General features: G+C 49.9%; 1 protein-coding gene across 2 annotated transcripts in view; it reads left to right on the forward strand.

Moving 5' to 3' along the window:
• Positions 1-23,240, forward strand: part of PROM2 (prominin 2) — a 157,790-nt gene that overhangs the window by 5,274 nt on the left and 129,276 nt on the right. For both annotated transcript variants that reach the window (XM_075346185.1, XM_075346184.1), the window contains exon 3: positions 7,101-7,291. In XM_075346185.1, coding sequence (XP_075202300.1) covers positions 7,101-7,291 — 191 coding nt within the window. The remainder of the gene's footprint in view (positions 1-7,100; positions 7,292-23,240) is intronic.

Genomic DNA, 23,240 nt, shown 5'->3' on the forward strand with positions numbered 1-23,240 from the left:
CCCATAAAAGAATGTATGCATACAGATGTAGTCAGTGTATCTGGGCATGTAGGTCATAAAAAGCTGAATAAAATGATAATTTGATATCTGTGATCCAATGTCTTATTACAGAGAAATCAACTTTTTTCTTAAAGGGAACCTGTCACCAGTTTTTTGCCCTTTAAGCTGTGGCCATCACCAGTGAGCCTTTATATACAGCATTCTAACATGCTGTATATAAGAGCCCAGGCCGCTGTGTAGAACATAAAAAACACTCACCTAAACTGGTCGCTGCGGTGGATGGGGCTCAAATGGGCGTCTTCGCCCTCCGGTGCCGGTGCCTGCTCTTTCGGCCATCTTCATCCTCCTTCTGAAGCCTGTGTGCATGACGCGGCTATGTTATACACACTCGCCGGTCCCGCGCAGGTGCACTACAATACTTTGATCTGCCCTGCACCGGAGGAAGAAGACGCCCATTTGAGCCACATCCATGGCAGCAACTGATTTAGGTGAGTATTATAAAGTGTTTTTTACTCTCTACACAGTGGCCTGGGCTCTTACATACAGCATGTTAATTATAATGCTAGTTAGAATGCTGTATATAAGAGCACACTGGTGGTGGCTGCAACTTATAGGGCAACAAACTGGTGACAGGTTCCCTTTAATATGTAAATGAACTGTTAAGATCTTCTGAGAATTTTCCTCCAGGGCTTGTTTTAAAGGGATGAGACATATAGAGCAAGACAGCAGACTGTCAGTCATTACATGGCTCACACTGGTAATGGCTCCTTTGATTTAAAATAAGTGTACTGCCCTGAGAGGTGCCCGGCCGCTTCCTCCGCTTGCTCGGGCCGAGCCGCTCGAGGTCCGGGCTTGGGTTGTCGGTAGCACGAGCGGCTCCGGGGAGGGGGCCACGTCGCTCTTGTTAAGGGGAGTAGGCGGTGGGAGGATGGTGGTCGTGTAGCGGGTCGTGACGCCACCCACGGGTCGTGACGCCACCCACGGGTCGTGGTGACGGGAGAAGCACCACCGCTGCGGCTGAAGTAATGGCGGGCTCGTCCGGGATCGGTGTTGCGGCCGCAGCCGAGATGTTAGCCCCTCCGTGGGTAGGGGCGGTGAGTCCCGGGGCCCGGTGGGGGACTGGGGTGACTGTAAGGGTTGGTGGTTGTTGTCGTCAGGGTGCAGGGCGCCGTGCCGCGGTGTAGTGTGTCGTGCCCGGATGGCACTGGTGTACTCACGATTAATTCACACTGAGTCACCGGTAAACCAAAGTTCGGTAGTGGTCAGTCCCCGCGGCCGGCTGCTGATGTCCCCTGTGGGGTTGATGGTGGCCCCTTTTCCCATGCACCTCTGGATGTTTGTGTTTCGGCCCCCCTGCCTAAGCAGTGGTAGCCCGCTCCCCGGCGTTGAGCTGCCGGAGGAGCCCTCGGTTGCCCGCAGGCGCTGGCCCATCGGGTGTTTGGTCCTTGGCAGTCGGTGGGCTTTTGCCTTCTTTCGGGACTTTGGTTGTGGATGAACCCGTGAGGTCTGGTCAGCAATCAGTCAATTTGCCTATACTCAGTGGCTTCTAAGCTAGAACGGGGTCTGAGTACCCTCCTTTTTGGTGCTCCGGTACACGTTTGACTCCCCGGTTCGGGACCGGCGGGCCACAACCCAGGCCCGGTCCGTATGGTTCCACCGGTTGCTGTACCGGTACTCCTGCAGACGGCCACCACCGCCTGCCTGCCTGACGTCCTCTAAGGGGCCCCGGCTCCTACCCAGGTCCCTGACAGTTTCTCTCCTTTTTCACCTCCTGTCACGGTCACTCTCCAAACTAATCTGCTTGAACTTCCTGCCCCAGGACAGTAGTCTCCTCGGTGGGCGTGTCTTTCTGCCTGACTCCGCCCCCCTGGTGTGCTCTACTTGCCCTGGGGGAGGCATCAGGTCTCCCTTTCGGGTGACATGTGTGTGACCTCACAGGGGGTGGGGGTGTGTGTGTATGTGGCTGGTGTAATTACCTGTGACCCCTGGGGTCCAGGGCGTCACATAAGCTATAGAAGCAGATTCTCAGGGAGATCTATGTTCTGCCCATAGATCTTAAAAGCTCATTTACTTACTAAAAAAAGATTTCTCGAGAATAAGATATCTAATCACAGGTATCAAGTTATGTTTTTATTCAGCTTCCTATGGCCTGACAGACGGTTGATCCTACTGACAATTTCCCTTTAAATGACAGCAAGCATTGGAATTGTCAGAAGCTGATTACAGAACATATTTTAAATATATCGCGTAATACTCTTTGTGAGTTTTTTTCCTAAATAATTGCATCAACTGGATGCTGAAAGAAACATTAATTATCTAAATTATATCGGCTGGCATTAATCTAGTTGAAAGCTTATTACTATAGATTATGTTACTAAAGATGGATTTATTACTGTATTTAATAGAAGCTGTATAACCTGCTCTGCAGTTAACTTCTTCTAGGGCATCCAGAATTTTATTATTTGAAGAGAAGCTGTCACCAGCTCTGAAGTGATCTTTTTTCTTGCTTTAGTCCCGCTGATTGGTGCCCAAATAGGCAGGAGTTTTTATATTTTCCATAATGTTCCAGAGATATGTGTTTTTTAAATTTAATCTGTCAGCAGATGTTTGCTACCTCATCTGAGAGCAGCATGATGTAGGTGTGGCGCCCCTGAGGCTTCAGTCGCTTCATCTCCTTTAAGATGTAGTACTCATCCCGGGTAAGGAGAGGTTAATTGCTGATGTTTCTCACATTCACAAGCAGTTACGTGCTTTCCCACTGAGGGGATGGCCTTGGGTAGACAGGGGGGTTGGCCATCACGAAGTATGGGACTTTCCCGGTCACTGGGACAACCACCTGGAGCATCTTCACACATGGCCAGTTAGGCCCGGGCACAGATTAGGGTAAGACACACACTTGGGACCTCGGTCCACTCTTCTTTTACCTCACACTTCTGAGAGTTCCATAGGACCCGTGGCTTGTAGCAAACAGCTCAGCCCAGGTTCTCCACAGCTACACGGGATTCCAGGGTCTGCGGCGAGTGCAGGAAACACCTGTGGCCCGTTCCACATTCCACGTACACCGGGATTGGAGGGACCCCAACTCACAGTGAGAACACCGGCGGTGACCTCGAATTGCTCGGGATCGGCTGGGGCCTATCATGGCAGTGACTGGCATCTTTCGGGTAAAACCAGGACTGTGAGTAAAGAGACCTTGAACCCGCAGAGACTGTGTCCGCCTTTCCTTGCCGGCGCCCCACGCTTTTACGCTCGCCATTACTACTCCCCTCATCATCCTCCTTAGGGCTCGCTCCACCTGTGGGAATGTGTAGAGCAGAAACATCTTAGCTGCTACAACCATCAGCCCCAGAGGACAACGACAGCAGCGGCGGCTAATCCCTGGCCGCGTACCGCAGGTGGTGTCGAAACAATCCTCCACCTTCATCACCCCCAACACCCCTTCTCTTATTGTACACCTCGGGGCCACGAAACCGGGCAGAAGGGCCACCCATGACATCCCCAGACCCGACATCACTAGGCCCGGCGACAAGTAATTAACCTCTTTGCCCCATGTATGCTACATAGGCACAGAGGCCCTGAGTTGAACGATGTATCGCTTAGATTATTGTGTGCAGCTGTTCTGACACAGTGATAGATTTTAGATTTTGTATGTAGCAGTGCTGGGAGAGCTGTTCCCACCCACACCAGGCTTTCAGGGCACAGTTCCATATACAGAAGCTGCTAATCACACAAGGGTGCAGAATTGAACTATAAAGCTGGTGTCACACACAGCGACAACGACGTCGCTGCTACGTCACCATTTTCTGTGACGTTGCAGCGACGTCCCGTCGCTGTCGCTGTGTGTGACATCCAGCAACGACCTGGCCCCTGCTGTGAGGTCGCCGGTCGTTGCTGAATGTCCAGCTTCATTTTTTGGTCGTCACTCTCCCGCTGTGTGTGACAGCGAGAGAGCGACGAAATGAAGCGAGCAGGGAGCAGGAGCCGGCGTCTGGCAGCTGCGGTAAGCTGTAACCAGCGTAAACATCGGGTAACCAAGGGAAGACCTTTCCCTGGTTACCCGATATTTACCTTCGCTACCAGCCTCCGCCCTTGCTGCCAGTGCCGGCTCCTGCTCTGTGCACATGTGGCTGCAGTACACATCGGGTAATTAACCCGATGTGTACTGTACCTAGGAGAGCAAGGAGCCAGCGCTAAGCGCGGCTCCCTGCTCTCTGCACATGTAGCACAGCGACGTTATGAACGCTGCTGCATCGCTGTGTTTGACAGCTAAGCAGCGATCATAACAGCGACTTACAAGGTCGCTGTTACGTCACAGAAAATGGTGACGTAACAGCGACGTCGTTGTCGCTGTCGCTTAGTGTGAACCCAGCTTAACTCACATGCTGCTGAGACCCACTAATGATAAAGATAATAGGCTTAATAGTTTATTGCAGGTAAACAAAAAAAGACTGTAAAGGCCCCATCACACACAACGAGATCGCTAACGAGATAGTTGCTGAGTCACAGTTTCTATGACGTAGCAACGATCTCGCCAGCGATCTCGTTATGTGTGACACCTACCAGCGTTCAGACCCCTGCTGTGAGATCGCTAGTCATTGCTGAATGATCCGGACTATTTTCTTCAAAGGTGATGTCCTGCTGGGCAGGACACATCACTGTGTTTGACACCTACCAATGACCTCCTTACAGGGTCCCAACGCCGCCAAGATCGTTATACAGGTCGCTCATCGTTGGTAAGGTCTGACTGTGTGACATCTCACCAGCGACCTCCCAGGGACTTACCAGTGATCCTTATCAGGTCATATCGTTGTCGAGATCGCTGGTAAGTCTTTGTGTGTGACTGGGACTTAAGATTGACGCAGGGCTGAATTTTCTGTTTTAACTCTTAAGGGTGCTTTACACGCTGTGACATCGCTAGCGATTGCTAGCGATGTCGAGAGTGATAGCACCTGCCCCCGTCGTTCATGCGACATGTAGTGATCGCTGCCGTAGCGAACAATATCGCTACGGCAGCGTCACACGCACATACCTGTTCAGCGATGTCGCCGTGGCCACCAAACAATCCCTCCTTCAAGGGGGAGGTGCGTTCGGCGTCACAGCGACGTCACAGCGGCGTCACTAAACGGCCGCCCAATAGAAGAGGAGGGGAGGAGATGAGCGGCCGGAACATGCCGCCCACCTCCTTCCTTCCTCATTATCGGTTGACGCAGGTAGGATGATGTTTGTCGTTCCTGCAGTGTCACACACAGCGATGTGTGGTGCCGCAGGAACGAAAAACAATCTGCGGAATGAAACAACAATGACATTATGATTAGGTGCGACGATTTTTGCTGTTTTTTCGATCGTTGATAGTCGCTCCTAGGTGTCATACGCTGCGATGTCGTTTACGATGCCGGATGTGCGTTACAAACACCGTGACCCTGACGATATATCGTTAGCGATGTCGCACCCTTTACAGCATACTGTCTTCAGATTACATTGCAGAAACCTGCTGACAGAGTCCCTTTAAATTCAGCACACATTTTTCTGATCTTTACAAAGGGGGTGTGGCTAACAGAAATAAAGCCTAACATAATGTCCCCAGAAAATCCTGTGAGCAACACCCCCTTGGTACAGACCAGAAAAATATTACATTAAAATCCTCATGTCTCTGGAACGATGCAATGGATTTAATAAAGAAAAATGCCATGGATGCGTGCATGAAATAAGAGTAAAAACTGGGCGCTTTTGACCTGGCGACCTTTTTAAAGGGGTTGTCTACTACACGGACAACCCCTTTTCAATCTGAGTGTTTGCCCCCATTAAAATAAAAAAAGCTTATACTCACCTCCTGTGCCAGCACCATTCCAGTGGTGTTGGCACTCACTCTCCCAGTGCTCACGCAAGGTTAAGAATGGGTGCTCTGAGTGGAGGACATCCCTCATGGTTCAAGAGGTCACTCCCCTGCCAATCATAAAGTGACAGCACATTCTAATATTGATTTTTCACTAAATAAGATGGTAAAACCATTTTACCCCTTGTGCTTGCGTGAAATTGGCCCAAGGGTCATGCAAAGGGAAGCAAATTGTCCGAATTAGGGCCAGACCAAGGGCCAAACTGAGTTTTGTGTATTATACAGTGTGTCCACCCATATCCTGTCCATCGCCATTACCTTGAGAACAGCGGCAGCTATATACATAGAAGTGGTGTCTAGGTATAGTAAAGTAGCCATGCGCTATGCAATGAAACCACCTATAGCGGGACCTAGTGGAAAACAGCGGAGTTAGCATGTTTATCTTGAAAACGGAACGAGATAGAGAAAAAAAGTGAATAACAAAGTTGTAGGGCATCATCAATTCAATACAAATCGACACCTTGCATACAGAAATGCTATGATTAGAATGTGTAAAACTCACAAGGCTGAGGACGTGAAGTGATACCTCATGGAGACCTTCCTACAAGTCATTGGGTATGGTGGCTGCGTGGAGTGGCCTCCACGCTCACCTGCCCTGAACCCATTGTACTTCTTTCTGTGAGGTCACATCAAACAGCAGGTGTATGCGACCCCTCCACCAACATTGCAGGACCTACGACGACCTATCACAGATGCTTGTGCAAACATGTCACCTACCATATTGCACAACGTGCAGCAAGATACAGTATGCTGTCCAGAGTGCAGATGTGCATTGCAGCTGACGGTGGCCACTTTGAGCATCAAAGTTAAATGAGTGCCATATGTGTCACCAGCATTCAATGTTTTAGGAGGGTCATGGGTTTCATATCACAGCATTTCTTTTCTATATGCAAAGTGTTGATTCGTATTGAATTGATGATGCCCTACAATTTTGTAATTCACTTTTTTTCTCTATCTCGTTCCGTTTGAGATAAAAATGCTAACTCCGTTGTTTTCCACCAGGTGGTGCTATAGGTGGTTTCATTGCGTAGCGTATGACTACTTTACTATACCTAGACGCCACCTCTATGCCTATAGCTGCCGCCATTCTCAAGTTAATGGCGTTGGACAGGATATGGGTGGACACACTGTATACAATGCTTTTGGTTATTATTGTACTGTTTTATCCTTCAATATGACTAATCTGTTGATTTATTTTTCATTTTAGGTTGCGAAGTATGAAGCAGGTTATGTAACCTGTGCTGTCCTCACCATCCTTTTCTTCATTTTCATGCTGACGTTTGGGATAACATTCTGCGTATTCCAGTATCGTGGAAGAACGATCTTACCATGTGAAGGAGGTGTTTGCCAGCCAACCCCCATATTTGCGCTCCTCCTGTGCACATTCTGCCTATTGTTGTAAGTTATCTATTGTGTAATGTCTTAGATATATATCCTGTCACGGTTCACTGACTACTCTCTGACTACTCCTGACACTTCTGGCTCTCCTTCTACTATCCCTCCATCTGGGTGGCCCTATTCCCTTCAGGCCGCCCAATGGGTGTTTGGTGGGTGTGGTGCACAGTGTTCCTCAGGATTTGAGTATACCTGTTCTTAGCAACACCAAAGGGACAGGACCCGTAACCAAGGAGGAGCAGGTACCATGCAGAAGGGCAGATTGCACTGCATACTTGTGACGACCTGATAGGCCAGGGCGTCACATGAACACACCCCCAAATCCCCCGCCTGCTGTAACGGGAGTGTCACGGTTGATAGACAACCCTGTGGTGTCCGGCTGCAGAAGGTCGCTGCATTTGGCTGCACAAACTGCTCCTTGATATTCCATTCTTCCTTTGTGTGAATGGAATTCTATGTATCTTCCCTGTTAGGGTTAACATTTTCCCTTTTGGACCCTGTGGATATCTTGGCAGTTCAGCTGCAAATCCTTATCCCCACTCCCTGTGTTTATATATACCTGCCTTTCCCCTTGGTTTGTTGCCGGTGATAGAGTTTACTACTATGCTATTCACATTGCAAGCAGTCGGCTTGCAATCTCCTGTCATAAAACTTTGTTGTATGTTACTGTCATTCTCGCAAAGTCATCTTGTAGATAAGTTGTCCATTTGCATTCCCCTGTTTGTTTTCCCTGTGTTCTTTAGGTCTTAGTGGGGTTAACTGGTGCTCAATCCATCCAGTCACTACCTTGGGCCTATTTCAGGGTCAACCAGGGCCTAGGTATCTTGATCGGCGAATAGGTGTGGAATCTACTGGATCTAAGGATGTCAGGGGAGCCAGGGGCTAACAATGCAGTGCTGGCCAAAAGTATTGGCACCCCTACAATTCTGTCAGATAATACTCAGTTTCTTCTTGAAAATGATTGCAATCACAAATTCTTTGGTATTATTATCTTCATTTAATTTGTCTTCAATGAAAAAAAATTAAATAAAATTGTCATAAACCTGTAACTTACCTATGGCACCTAACAGGTGTTGGCAATAACTAAATCACACTTACAAAAAGGATCAAAGACCAAAGTGAAAAACACTGTGAGAGCATTATGTAAATATCAAAATTCTTATGGTTCCCTTAGATTAGGATTAAATTTCCGAAAAAACTCCATCTATATAGTCTCAAAAGGATGTACCTCAGAACACATACACACAGGAGTACTTTTTTCATAAAAAATAGCAATTTTTATTAAAGATGTAGAAAGACACACATTATTTAAAATACAGTAAATTCATCAATATATAGGTATAAAGGAGGACCTCTACCAACAATCACCCCCCACATATATGTATTCAAGCACCCAGATGTAAAAATTCAAGCAGTCAAATATACTTGCATCACATAAATGAGCAGCAGAACCAATGTCAATCAGTTCGACTATGAATATATCCTAAAAATCTGCTGCATAGAAATAAGTGAGAACAAGTAAGCTCCAACACTGACCAAGGGCTATTGCTAATTTAAGTGACTAACACCATAAGTCTCAAAGGTTGTGTGGCGCCCTTGAGGCTTCCGTCGCCACAGGACATTGCACCCCATCCAGCGGTGTGATGCCCCATTCTGGGTGAGGAAAGGAGTGAACACCGGTCCCCTGGTAAATCTACACAACACCCATTGTTAGGTACATACTGGGACCAGGGACAGTGGCAGTAACCCTCCCATGCTGCATGCTGGGAGGGGCCGTAAGACCCATCCCTGCTCCTATAGGGTACAGCTTAGCAACTGGGGAGGTGGGAGGAGCCACCAGAGAGCAGTCAGAGAAAGAAAGGTCAAGTTAGTTTCAGTTTACCTCAGAGAGTGAGAGAGTGAGGAGACAGCATGTAGCTGTGAAAGAGAAAGGAGCTCTGTGAGCTCAGAGTGTCCGCACAGAGAAAGCAACAGAAGAAAGAGAGAGAGTGGGTAGGAGGAGGAGGAGGTCTGCAGGAGGCAGACGAGAAGGAGGGAAGGAAAGAGAGCTCCAAGTCAGTCAGGAGCTGAGAAGAAGAAAGAGACGCTTCCTGGTGAAGATCCTGGGACTCAGAGGGTCCAGGTGACACCAAGCAGAGAGAAGAAGGGATTCCAGGACCACAGGTAGCTGTAGAGCTGTGGTGGCCTGTTCCACAGGAACATCGGTGGAGGGATCAAGCTGCAACAGGGGACGGTCCCTAGAAACCGGAGGAGTGCAAAATTATCTCCAAACAGTAAAAACCGAGGCCCAGGGAAAGTTGTAAACTCCCCGGGCCACAGCCCACCGTAGAACCTCTAGAAAGGGGATAATCATCCGACAGGTGACCCCCCAGCCTGGAGGCTGTAGTGGAGGCCGAGCAGGTTCATCCTAAAAGAGCTAGGCTTAGGAAGAGAGCTGAAGATAGAGACACCTTAGAGAGAAGGGTACAGGTTTTTACTCCAAGAATCACCCAGAAACGGCGGAGGTCCCTGACAGTGGGTTCCAGTCGTCTGAGGGCACCAGTGTGCGCATACCAGGACGTGTGAGTAAAGAACTTGAAACTGCACCCTTGGAGTGGTCTCTGTTATTTTATCTGCTTAGCCTTCCATTACACTATAGACTCTCACGAGCACCAACAGTGTGCCCCGGGGCATTGCTCCACCTGTGGGGAGCAGTACCATCATTGCTGCCATATCATCACCCCGGAGGCCTTACACAGCAGCGGCGGCTTAATAGCCGCATACCACAGGTGGCGTCACAAACACAAACTTTATTCATCACCAAGTCATCAGCCACATATTTAAACTGACACCCACCAGGGCCACGGAGCCGGGCCCCGCCACCACTGACGACCCCCGGACTAGTCCGGCCCGGCACCGGGTGTCCCATAGCCCTGGGGTGGGCGAGTCAGTTGTATGAAGCTTACCCATGTTTGGACAGAGTAGGAGCAACGGTCATAAAAGGTGGGGGGAAGATTGAAGCTCCCAGTCCTTTACGCGTATCGCTGTCGCTTCATCAGCGGGATGGAGGCAGGGGCCTCCAAAAAAATTGGAGGGCTTGTGTCATCATTTTTCAAGTGCCAATTTTCATTTTTCAGTTGATGGATCTGTGTGATGGCTTATTTTTTGCATGGTGAGACAGCTTTTTTATTGACCATGTTGGGATAAATATGATGTTTTGATCGCTTGTTAGAGCATTTTTTGTGGAATTTCAGCGACCAAATAAAACCTACGGTAAGTTTGGAGTTCTTTAATTATTTTATGTTTTGCAATGTTTACCTGTCTGGTTAATTATTTTTATATTTTGATAGATTGGCTTTTCTGAATGTGGCAATTCCACATATGTGTAATTTTTTTTACATATATTTTTATTATCTTTTATTTTAATGGAGTAAAAGGGAGGTAAATTTAACTTTTATGTTCGTTTAATTTTTTTTCAGATTTTTTTAAATTTTCTTTCTTTATTTAGGGACTGTTCTTAATCATCCCCTTCGAGCGCTATAATCTGCGATCGTCTTGATTACTTATGCTTTATACGGCAATGCCCGGCCACAGGCAGTGCTGCTATTGTGCCGCCCCTGCAGCAGTCAAACTGCTCAGATCCGGGGTTGCTGTAACTCGAGGGTCTCCGGACCCCGAGGCTTGTGGCACTCAAATGTAAGGGGGTATTTACAGGGGATAAATGTTCATGACGCCACCTGCGGGTTGCGGTAAGGGGAGTACCGCTGCTGCCGAAGAGAGTACCGGGGCAGATGGTGTGGGGGCAGCCAGGTGTCCGTCCCTCTGCGGGTAGGGAAGGCCCGGATAGTGGGAGGTTTGGTGAGCGGGTGGCTTGACCTTGGGAAAGCAGCTTGCAGGGGTCAAGTTACTCACTGTGGTAGTCTTGGTGCTGGATTAAGTGGAATAAGCAGACACTCACACAGATGGTAAACCAAACTCTCTAGGTACCGCAGTTTCTGCGGGGGAGCCCGTCCAGGTCCGGCTCTCACTGGTGTCACTTGGTAAGTCCAGATCCTGCCCCCGTGCACAAATTGATTGTCCGTTGTGGCCCCTCGGCTTGAAGCTTTCAGGAACCCCACTACCCGTGTGTATGGCAGCTGTGCTCTTGATGACTGGCACTTGGGATTTTAGTGGATTGTGTACTTTGGAGAACCCAATCCCCCGCATTGTGCTGACACCTTCAATCTCTGACCTCCTGAGAAGGTCCCTGAAGGTCTCCTTCTTCTGCAGGTTAATTGCCAAGACGTTGAGTCGGCTCCTGACCTAGGGTCCTGTACCTCGTCGTGCTCGGTACCGGTAAGGTAATTGGGCTTTTTGATGCTGACAGTCCTCCCAGACTAAGTCTGTCACACCCCTGTCCAATGTTCCTGCTACCGGTCCCCGACTCCTGTGGTCCCAGACCACCGTCTGCGACTCAACCTGTTGCTTCCCTGGGAGCTACAACTCCCCAGCTCCTCACTCTTTGAGGGCTAACACTCGACTCCTGTCTCTCCTCTCACCAGTCTGCCTGACCCCTAGGTGAGTGGCCCTGCTCCAACCTGACCAATCCACTGGTGTGTCTGTACAGGTCATGGTGTGAGGTGTGGTTGGGATTTGTAGTGCGGATGTTAGTGACACCGTTGTTGGGAACCTGGAACCATGGGGGGGTAGGCCCTGCACCGCGGAGGACAGGATGCAGTTCCCTGTAGCACCCTGATGTATTCAGGGGCGCTACACTATGACAAGCACGGACTTCAGCAAACGCCCTTCTGTCATTGCAACCGATTGCTGACCTTCGATCATGTTACAGGTGTGTCGATGGGCGGTTAAAATGGTGCGCTGCCATGCCGGCACGTGTTAAATCTCGCTGTCAGAGTTTGACAGCGGGATTTCATTTTTTTTAACAATAATAGGTTTAACAGGTTAACGATTGTGTGCACATGTTGCTTTTTTTCTTGCTTTTTTCCTTGCTTCTTTTAATCGATTAAAAACAAGAAAAAGCACCCCAGCAAAGTCTATGAGAATCCTGACTTGCTGTGCACATGCTGCTTATTTTTTCCTTGCAGTTTTTGTTTCTGATAAAAAGAAGCATTAGGTCAATTGTTTCTGCGTTTTTCCTTCTTTTTTCACCAATTGACTTCAATGGACTCAAAGGCATGTGTAATGCACACGTTGCTTTTTTGTGCGTTTCTATATGCTTTTTTGATGTCACTTAGGTTTTTACGTCGGGACCTTGCTGCAAGAAACTCCGATGATGTCACAAGATGAATTGAGTTCATGTCGGCGAATCACCGGGGTTTCCTACAGATCCGCTGGCATGAACTCAGTTCACCTTGTGATATCACTGGGATTCCCTTCACCTAGGCTACGAAGCCAGTGTCAGCAGACATTTTCTCATCTTGAAATCTTTACCACGAAACCTTGCTGCAGGGAACTCCGGTGACGTAGGTGCCCTGGTCTGTGAAGCGATCTGTACCTCAGTAACCCAGGGTCATCATGGTGACAACCTATGGTTACCATGGCAACGATCAGGTCCCTGTGATCGCATTACAGGATCCCAATCGCCACAGTAAGTGGTAAGCGATTCATCTCCCTGCCTCCTGAATGCTGCAATTGCACTGATCGCAGCATTCAGGAAGTCAAACTGCCGGGAGCAGCGTGGGCACCGCTCTTGGCAGCGAGAGCTGGGTCACAGCTGTAAGATCAGCCGGTGACACGGCGACGATCGCGGGGGTACAGCGCCTGACAGCACAGTTATCATGACTTAAAAAAGCACAAAAAGAAACATGGATAAAAGGATGTAAAAAAACCTTGCAAACGCAATAAAAAATGCGTGTTTTTCAGCTGCTTTTTTCCTGCCAAAACATGCATTTTATGTGCAGATTTTCTGCACATTAAAACGAAATGTGGGCACATAGCCTTAAGGCCACTTTACACACAGAGATAAATCTGTGGCAGATCTGTGGCAGATCTGTGGCAGATCTGTGGCAGATCTGTGGCAGATCTGTGGCAGATCTGTGGCAGATCTGTGGCAGATCTGTGGCTGCAGTGAAATTGTGGACAATCAGTGCCAGGTTTGTGGCTGTGTACAAATGGAACAATATGTCCATGATTTCACTGCAACCACAGATCTACCAAAGATTTATCTCTGCGTGTAAAGTGGCCTTTAGAGTCAGGTCCTGGCTGTAATATACAGACAATATGTGCTTAGTATGGGACGGGCACCCCGTGAGCCCACTCCATACACCCGCTTCCGACTTGTGCAGTACATGTATGGCGGATGTTGTGAAGGGGTTAATATATAGCAGCAGGAGCCCATACCTTCTAGACATATATACCACCAGGAGCCTATATATTTTACACATATATATCACCAGGAGCCCATACATTCTTGACAGATATACCACGGGGAGCCCATACATTCTAGACGCACACTCATACCACCATTCAAACACTTCTTCAACCCTCCTGATGGTGACATCATGATCACATGAATGTGATGTCACCAAAGGTCCTCAAGCAGTCACCACATTAGAAACTGAACTGTTTATACTATTCTGCAGCATGAAAAACTCAACCAACACTGATTGTAGGAGCGTAGCCTTACTGGACTGGTCAGTTTTTTGGAAACGTTTTTCTTTTCCTAAGTGTTTTTGAAGATTTTTTTGTTTACAACTTCTGAAAAAGTTTTTTTTTTAAGCCTTTTTTGCAGCCTCTTTGGACACTGCTTTGTTTGGAGCTGATTCTATCATGATTGGCTTCAAAGAAGAGAGAGAGAGAGAGAAAGATTTTTTTGTGACCAGAAGTGAATTTACACAATGTCTGGGCATGCCCAGAAGCAAAAAACGGATCCGGCGCTTCATGCCATCATTTGCCAGAAGACTATGGATCTAGTGTCGCGGGCGGGGGGTGCACTGCTCGACCACTCTTGCGGCTCGGGTCCGGCTGCTGCTGCTCGGTGGCTCGAGCGGTGGGCCGGATCCGGGGACTCGAGCGGCGCTCCTCGCCCGTGACTAAAAGGGGATGGTTTGGTTTGGGGATGTTGTCCGTGACGCCACCCACGGTGTGTGGTGAGGTTGGGGCACCACCGCTGCTCAGTACGGGGATCCTGGGAGCGATGACAGGGAGCAGCTGGGATGTTTCTCTCCCCTCCGTGGGTAGTGGGGTTTTGGTAGTCCCGGGGCCCGGAGTTGTTGACTGTAGGTGGATTGCGGGGCTTGGCCGGGTGCAGGGTCGCAGGGGCAGCGCGGTGCCAGACGGCACAGTGGTACTTACTCAGCCAGTAACGTACACGGAGTCTCTGGTAAAACAAACGGCTGGATGGACGAGTCCCACAGACGGCTGCGACGGTCACTCCCGGTAGGTTGGCGGTAACTGTCTCTCCCTGCACCGGTGTTATGTTCTCGGCCCCGATGGCTTCCCACCGGTTACCCGCTCCCCAGCAGTATGTTTGCCGGAGGAGCCCCTTTTGCCCGCAGGCGCTGGCCCTGGGAACTCTAGCTGTGGCGGTAGCTGTATTTCCCTTCACGGTTGAGCGGTTGCCTTTAGTCGGGTCTTTGCTGCTGGGAAACCCCGGAAGTTCCCGTCGCTGACGGATTTGACCGGTTTAACGGCGACTCCAAGCCTGGTTGGGGTCCGAAGGCCCTGCCGAATGGTGCTGGCCTCTCTTCGCTCCCCAGGCCGGTACCGGCGGGCCACCGCCCGTCCCCAGTCCTTACGGTTGTGCTTCAATCGGCCTCGCCTGCAGACGGTCACCACCGTCTGCCAACCTTGCTGTTTCTGTGCCCGGGCCACGTACCCGGACACGGTCAGACTGCTCCTTTACCACTTCCTTCACTCTCCAAACTCTAACTGCCCTCTTTTCCCGCCTCCAGCACTGTGAACTCATCGGTGGGTGGGGCCAACCGCCTGGCTCCACCCCACCTGGCGTGGACATCAGCCCCTGGAGGGAGGCAACAAGGATTTTGTGTGTGCGGCTGATGTGCCTAACCGGGGTGGGGGGTGTGTTGTTGCAGTACCTGTGACGTCCTGGCTTGTCCAGGGCGCCACACTAGCACCCATACACTTCAACTGTAAAAAAAGACAAACGGTGCCGAATTCGGTGCCTTCCAGTTTTTCACCGGTCGAAAAAAATGTTCCTTTGGATGTTGCTTCCGGTGGCCGCACAGACAAATTTTGCCGCACGCCGGATGAAACGCAAGGCCATGCGGCACAATCCGGCGCTAATACAAGTGTATGACGAAAAAAACAGATCTGGTACCGGATCCGTTTTATCCGCAATTCGCCCGGGTTGTGCCTGATGGCAAAAAACGGATGTGTGAAAGAGGTCTAAATGTCTGAAGACCTGCACTCTTAGTTGCCTGGACAAGTCGTCGTTGTGTTTGTTTCACGGAGTAACATTTGCTCCTTATATATCTCGATATAATTTTTTAAAAGTCAAAGCCAATGATGAGAATCACCTCCATGCCCATGCTGCGGGAGTCATCACTTCTAGTGGCAGGACTATACAGTATTGACTGCATATGAGAGATCTTTCATATTGAATTATCTCCACATCCAGACTCTGATGTAGTGAGTGTGGCAGGCAGGGCTGTCATTGCACTGTCTTTTGACCCATTTTAGTGCTTCCGTCATTTCATTTTACATCTAAAGAGCCTGAGAGCTCGCTAATGCACCCGAATCACGAAGAACAAGTGCTGTCCAAGCATGGCTGGTATTTTACGCTTCCTCCTCTTCTTTGTCGCCTCAGTGATGCAGGCGTGATATAGAAATGTTGTATCATCAGTAACCATCTTCATATGGAGGTAAATTCATAGCAGCTGGGACAAGAGTTAAAGAGGTTTTCCTACAATAAATAATCAGATATGACATCTATGCTACGTTTCTCACGGTCCGGTTTAGGTCCACAAACCACAGCGGCTGCGTCATCTAGTTTATAAAACAGCACCAGGTCCACCTTGTTCTTGTAGGACTTTCAGCAAAACCTCAGAAATTGATTCTCTGGGAACAAAAGATGAAGCTGCTCTTTGCAATCATTGGGGGGTGCTGATGGACCTCCACAATCAGTTAATTGTTGGAGTACATTTCACACATGTAGGTGTTTAAGGTCTGAGCTCCGCATCTCACTAAAGGCTCGCTCACATTTGCATATAAATTGAACAATGGCTGTTGAAGTAATTTTTGATTACTTCAGAAGTTTCAGGAATTCTATCAGCGGTGGTGAGAACTCAAGGAAGTTTGTAAATCCAAACTCTCTGTGGAAATCTCCAATCCACGAGGGGTGGACTCTGTATTATATACTACATATGCATAAATGTAGGTGTTTCTAGAACAGTAACAAATAGAAGAGCATATATCTGCATAATAATTATAGATACCACCCAGCATAGCCACACCCCTCAACAGTTCTTTGTTTCAAAGGTGGAATCCCAGTTAAAAACTATCTTTTGAAAGGCCTGAAGATTTGAACTCCTTCCTTACTTTAACAATGACTATCCTATATTTTATCAGATAGCGCTCACTCCAATCTTATACTACACTGTGTGCAGAATTATTAGGCAAATGAGTATTTTGATCAAAGAAATTTTTTATAGGAGATTTTCTAAGACAAGAAATCTCAAAACCAGCGCTGATAATGGGTTAATTTATTGCTTTATTAAAGGTTATCCTTGTTTTAAACAAACCATACACACTAACCAACATAAAACATATAACATATAATAAATAGCCACAATAGGTCACAGCAGCTATTTGACAGAATAAATAATCGTAATGCCCCGGCCGGTGGCAGAATGTGATCATATACTTGGAACAGTAAGAGGCCAATAGACCATTCAATAAAGTGCACAATTCAATAATAGTAGCTCTACATAAAACGATGAGGCCGAGAGAATTAGTAACAAAGGCTGAGGAGGAAAAAATAGGTATAAAGGCTTATAATGTAAGCCAAGTCTTCCGCCATTCTGAATGCCTATAAATGTGTTTAACAACGATGTAGGAGCGCACCGGCTCAGAGTTGTTCCAAGAAAGTTGTTACCTGAGACCAGTCCTAGGCACCAAGCCCCCAGAGGTATATTCCTGCACGGTGCTTCTAGATGCCTGGAATCAATTCAGCGCAAGGATTCCCTGTCTGTGCTCCCAGTGCAGGAGAAACAAAGCCGACATGAGCTGTATAATGCCGGCTGCCAGGTAGGAAATAATTTCAAACAGGCGTGTAGCTTCTCCAACTTCTCCAGTGGCAGCCCGGGCGTATACCGCATGCACGACTGATTGAATCAACAGGAGGGAGGAAGCCGCCAAATAGATCTTCACCACAAAGGGTGAGCTGAGCAAAGTCCAAATCCGACGCGCGTTTCGGGGGCGTTACCGGTCCCCTTCTTCAAGGATAGCTCAGCTGTTGGTTTAGGTGCCATTTATACACCAGTTCAGTGAGAGTTAATTGCTACAGGCCACCATCACAAAATAGTATATATATAAATACTTAAAAAGAGAACCGCATATAATATAAATTGGTGCAAAGGTACCTTGGCATAAGTGAAAAATTACAAGATAATTCAGAAACCATAGTATAATAATGAATTAAATTTAGAATAAAAACATTCAAATACACATATTCATACACATATATATTTCTCTATACATAAGTTTAAAATATATAAAAATATCTAAGAACACATGATAAAAATATGTAAAAGTGTATAAAAATGTATAAAAAGTATGATGAAATTATGCAACAATATTTTCAATATTTTTAATTGTTTTATGTTTAATAATCAAAATTATGTATAGAACTTATAAATAAATATCTACTCTTAATAGTTATATTTCTGTTTTTATATTTTTATATTTTTATATTTGTATATGTCTTCATTATTACATTTCATCTGCAGTTACCTGCACAAACAGATATAGCCAAATCTAAAAAAAAACACTCCAACTTCCAAAAATATTAAGCTTTGATATTTATGAGTATTTTGGGTTGATTGAGAACATAGTTGTTGATCAATAATAAAAAAAATCCGCTAAAATACAACTTGCCTAATAATTCTGCACACAGTGTATAGGGCAGTGCCAATCAGCATTTCTTCCTTTACGTTGATTCAGCGCACACCCATACAAGTCTATGAATGCGTGTGAAATGTCAGACTGCACTGATGTCATTCGAGTACAGTCCAATATACACCGAGACAGACAAAGGAGAAGATGGGAATATTAATCTCTTCATTTTCGCACCTGTGATCGATTTTCACTTGAGAGAGACTCGGAGCACAGTCTGAGACAAATATCATTAGTATATTGCATGAGAGAATCTTTGGATGTTATACCCCAATGTGTCCCCAGCCAAAAAGTAATCCTACCCATGACAGCTATTTATTCCAATTCTGCCATAAACCTACAACTTGGGGAGAATGAAATACCGTATACCTGAACGGTGGTAAACATCCCTTCAGCTGATTTTGCCTAAATCAGTGGGTTCTGATAACTTAATTCACATGAGTATGGGGTTTGCGCCTTAAAAATGTATCACCTATCACAAGGATAGATAAATAATAAGTAAATCATGGCTGGGGGTCTGCCTGCTGATACCCTGACTGATTGAGAGAAAGGAAGAGCCCGGACTGCTGACCCGAAGGGGCTTAAGGGAGGGCTACATGACTAGGAGGGATGCCAGGCCATAGGGTTAATAAGGGGTTAATGGAGAAAGTCAGTTTGGGCGCGAAATTTGGGGGTGGTGCTAAGGGGCAGTTAGGATCAGGGGTCAGTTTGATTGGTCAGGGGGTGGTGGCTATAGGGGGTAGTATATAGGGCAGGTCAGAGGGGGGGTGGGTCATTCCTACCTGGACGGTGACTGGAATCGTTGTGGCTGGATCCCGAAGATGGAGGATTTCATGGCACAGATGAAGAGGATGGCGGAGCAGCGTGGACAGCGTTGGATGGACGAGCAGCTCCAGCGATGGTCCGGCGTCGGCGAGGAAGATGGGACCCCCCTGCCTCCGAAGCGGCAGCGACGAACTCGGCCCGGAGATGACGCCGAGGAGCCGGCAGCGGAGACGGAGCCCAAGTGGATGTGCGGCGGTGGATCCGGGAGCCGGAACGTCGCGAGGCCCCGGCCGGAAGTCGGGCCGCGGGCGCCAAGGCAACGGGGCGGTGAGCGACACGGCCGGCCTCCCCTCCTCTTCCGGTTCGCGGCGCACGGCAGTGACGCGCGCGTCGCGGCCGCGTGACCCGGCGCGGTCACCTGACCCGGCGCGGTCACCTGACCCGTCGCGGTCACCTGACCCGGCGCGGTCACGTGGTCCGCTGCGCTCACGTGACCCGGCGTCCCCTGGTGCTCCGGCGGCCTCGCCTGACCGAGCGCGCTCACCTGACCCGCCGCGGTCACGTGGGGCGGCGCGGTCACGTGGGGCGGCGCGGTCACGTGGGGCGGCGCGGTCGCGTGGGGCAGCGCGGTCACGTGGGGCGGCGCTGTCACCTGACCGGGCGCTGTCACCTGACCGGGCGCGGTCATGTGACTCCGCGTACTCACCCGTCCCGGCGCGTCCCCGTGATCCGGCAGGCTCGCCTGACCCGGTGCGGTCACCTGACCCGCCGCGGTCACGTGGGCCGGCGCGGTCGCGTGGGTTGGCGGGGGTCGCGTGGGCCAGCGGGGTCGTATGAGCCAGCGGGGTCACGGGGGCCAGCTGGGTTGCGCGGGCCAGCGGGATCGCGGGGCGCAGATGAGGCCACAGTGGCGGCGGCAGCAAGGTCCAGGAGCAGAGCGGGGCCCCTGCAGGAGCATGGGGTCCCAGTGTCGGCGGGGGAGTCCGTGCGGAGACGGCCCGGATCAGCGGGGCCCGGCCTGGGATCGCAGCGGAGGGACAACGATGGGACGGCGTCGGGATCAGCCGGAGCACGCGGGGATGCCGGACGGCATGCCTCAGGCGGTGTATATGTGGCGGAGCCAGCGTCTGGATCGTCGCGGAGGATGGATGGTGCTGCGGGCGGACGGGGCCTAAGGTCGAGTCTGCCGGACGGCGGGCTCCCTGGGCCTGGGTCCAGTGAGGACGATGAGGCCACCCTGGAGGAGGACGGCGCGGAGGACGGCACCGGGGACCAGATCGTGGAGGACGGCGAGGCGGCTGGAGTGCGACGCGGAGGACATGTGACGGCTGTTTCGGGATCTTCTCGGAGTCAGCCTGGTAAGACCACGGTTTCTTCTATTTCTCGTGCATCTGGTTTGGCTATGGATGGTGTGTCTGGTGATTTGGATGGCGTGCAGGGCGTGAATGTGGTTGGTGGTACGGGTGGTTTACTTGGTGGCCCGAGTGGTGGGCGGGTCGTGAATGTGGTGACGGGTGACGGCAGTGTGGCATCCGAGTTGTTGAGGTTGGTTAGGGGTTTGTTTGCCCCTGTGGGGGGCCCTAGCTTGGTGTGGCAGGGAGCGACGGGGCAGGAGGTTGCGACTCCTGCGGTTGGAGGGGTTGCTAGTGGCAATGCGGTTGGTGAGCCGGTGGTGGCGGCTCCCGCGGCCCCAGCTGCGGCTCCTGCTGCCGCAGCTGCGGCTCCCGCTGCCGCAGCTGCGGCTGCAGTGGACATTGTTCGATTGGATGACAAGGCGAGAGGGGAAGTGTATGTTTGCTTTGATGGCCCGTTGGGGGCGCATCTGAAGCAGGAGATCAGGGAAAAAATATGGAAGGATGAATATGTTGAAATATTCTCATTGCTTCCGTTGGAAAAGTTTAATCTGGATCGGGTTAAACCGGATGAGAGCAAAAAGGACGAGGAAGAACGGCGGCGTTATCGCCTTATTCCCCGCACTTTTCAGAACTGGTTGCAGGCCTTTGTGATACTGGCCGGTGTGGTGGGGGAAAAGGCTCCGGATAACTGTACGGCGCTTTTTTGTTATCTGGATTCTATCTGTGAGGCGTATAGGACCTATGGGGGGACTGCTTGGCTACGGTATGACGAGCAGTTTCGCCAGAGGAAGGCGGTCAGACCCAGTTTACGGTGGGACCACAAAGAAATTAGTCTATGGATGCGGCTGATGGCTGCGCCGAAGTCGGCATCACAGTCCTTTCCAGGGGGCACCGGCGGGGGATCATTTGGCACCTCGTCGGGGCCCAAAAAGGGCGTTTGCTGGCAGTTTAATGAGAAGGAATGCCGGTTTGGGTCTTCCTGCCGATTCAAGCACGAGTGTTCGGGCTGTGGTGGCGCCCACAGTCACCTTAAGTGCTTCCGGAAGGGAAAAGGAAAGGCCGCTGAGTCTTCGTCAAAAAGGGAGGACCCCGGTGAGGGTAGATCGGATGGCGCCGTTTCTAAGTAGATACCCGGATCGGGGGTCGGCGGAATTGTTGAGTGACGGTTTTAGTTTTGGTTTCAAGATACCGTCAGTGGTTAAGACGGGAGAGATTCGTTTAAAAAATTTACAGTCGACTCGCCTACATGGTGAGATTGTTGCGGATAAGTTACGGAAGGAGGTGGAGCTAGGACGGATGGCGGGGCCTTTTGATGCCCCTCCATTGCCGGACTTGGTTGTGTCCCCGTTGGGGTTGGTCCCGAAAAAGGAACCTAACAAGTTTCGGCTCATCCACCATTTGTCCTATCCTACTGGCCGGTCGGTGAACGATGGTATTGATCCTGAGCTGGTTTCGGTTTCGTATGTCCGTTTTGATAAGGCTGTGGAATGGTTAAGGAAGTTGGGTTGTGGTTCGCTTTTGGCGAAAACGGATATAGAAGCGGCCTTCCGCCTGTTGCCGGTGCACCCGGACAGTTTTCACCTGTTGGGGTGTTGGTGGGAGGACAAGTTTTATGTAGATTGTTGTTTGCCTATGGGCTGTTCAATTTCATGTTCTTATTTTGAGAAGTTTAGTTGTTTCTTGGAATGGGTAATTAAGGAGGAGGCGGGTCTAGATTCAGTGTTGCATTACTTGGACGACTTTTTGTGCATGGGGCCTGCGGGATCCTCGCAGTGTTCCCTTTTGCTTCGGACAGTGGAGCAGGTTGCTCGCCGGTTTGGCGTTCCGTTGGCGCCGGAGAAGACGGAGGGTCCGGTTACGGTTTTGAAATTCCTGGGTATCGAGCTGGATACGGTTGCCATGGAGTGCCGCTTGCCGGAGGACAAGCTGGTGGATTTGAGGCGTTGCGTTCAAGGGGCCATTGAGGCCAAGAAGATTCGTTTACGGGACTTGCAGTCCCTGTTGGGGAAGTTGAATTTTGCGTGTAGAATATTGCCGATGGGGAGAGTTTTTTCCCGTCGCTTGGCTCAAGCCACCACCGGTGTGTTGCACCCTTTGCATTTTGTGCGTTTGAAGGTGGAGCATAAGGCGGACCTGAGAGTGTGGTCCCGTTTTTTGCAGCTGTATAATGGACGGTCATTGTGGCTTCGTGAGGTGGTGTCAAATGAGGAGTTGGTGCTGTATACGGACGCGGCGGGATCCAGTGGTTTTGGCGCATATTTTGGGGGGAGATGGTGTGTCGGCAGGTGGCCTGATTCGTGGCGGGTTTGCGGTCTGACTAGGAATTTGGCCCTGTTGGAACTTTTCCCTATTGTCGTGGCCTTAGAGGTTTGGGGACAGGATTTGAAAGACAGGAAGGTGCGTTTCATGTGTGACAACCTGGGGGTTGTTCAGTGTGTTAACAAGTTGACAGCTGATTCCCCCCCGGTGGTGGATCTCTTGCGTCATTTGGTGCTGAAATGTCTGGAGTTGAACTTGTGGGTCTGCGCTGTACATGTGCCGGGGGTGCTGAATTCTGTGGCTGATGCTTTATCTCGCTTCCAGTGGGACCGCTTTCGAATGCTGGCGCCGGACGCGGAGCAGCAGGAGACCGTATGGCCCGTCTGGTTGTGGGACCTGGTTTGCAGCCGGCCTGGGAATTGATCCGACACTCGGTGGCACCCAGTACGTGGCGCAGCTATAATTCAGCGTGGGACCGTTGGCTCGAGTTGGTTGATGAGGTGGGAGGTCATGTATCTGAA

The sequence above is a fragment of the Anomaloglossus baeobatrachus genome, chromosome 4 (assembly GCF_048569485.1).
Source record: "Anomaloglossus baeobatrachus isolate aAnoBae1 chromosome 4, aAnoBae1.hap1, whole genome shotgun sequence".
NCBI classification, from domain to species: Eukaryota; Metazoa; Chordata; class Amphibia; order Anura; family Aromobatidae; genus Anomaloglossus; species Anomaloglossus baeobatrachus.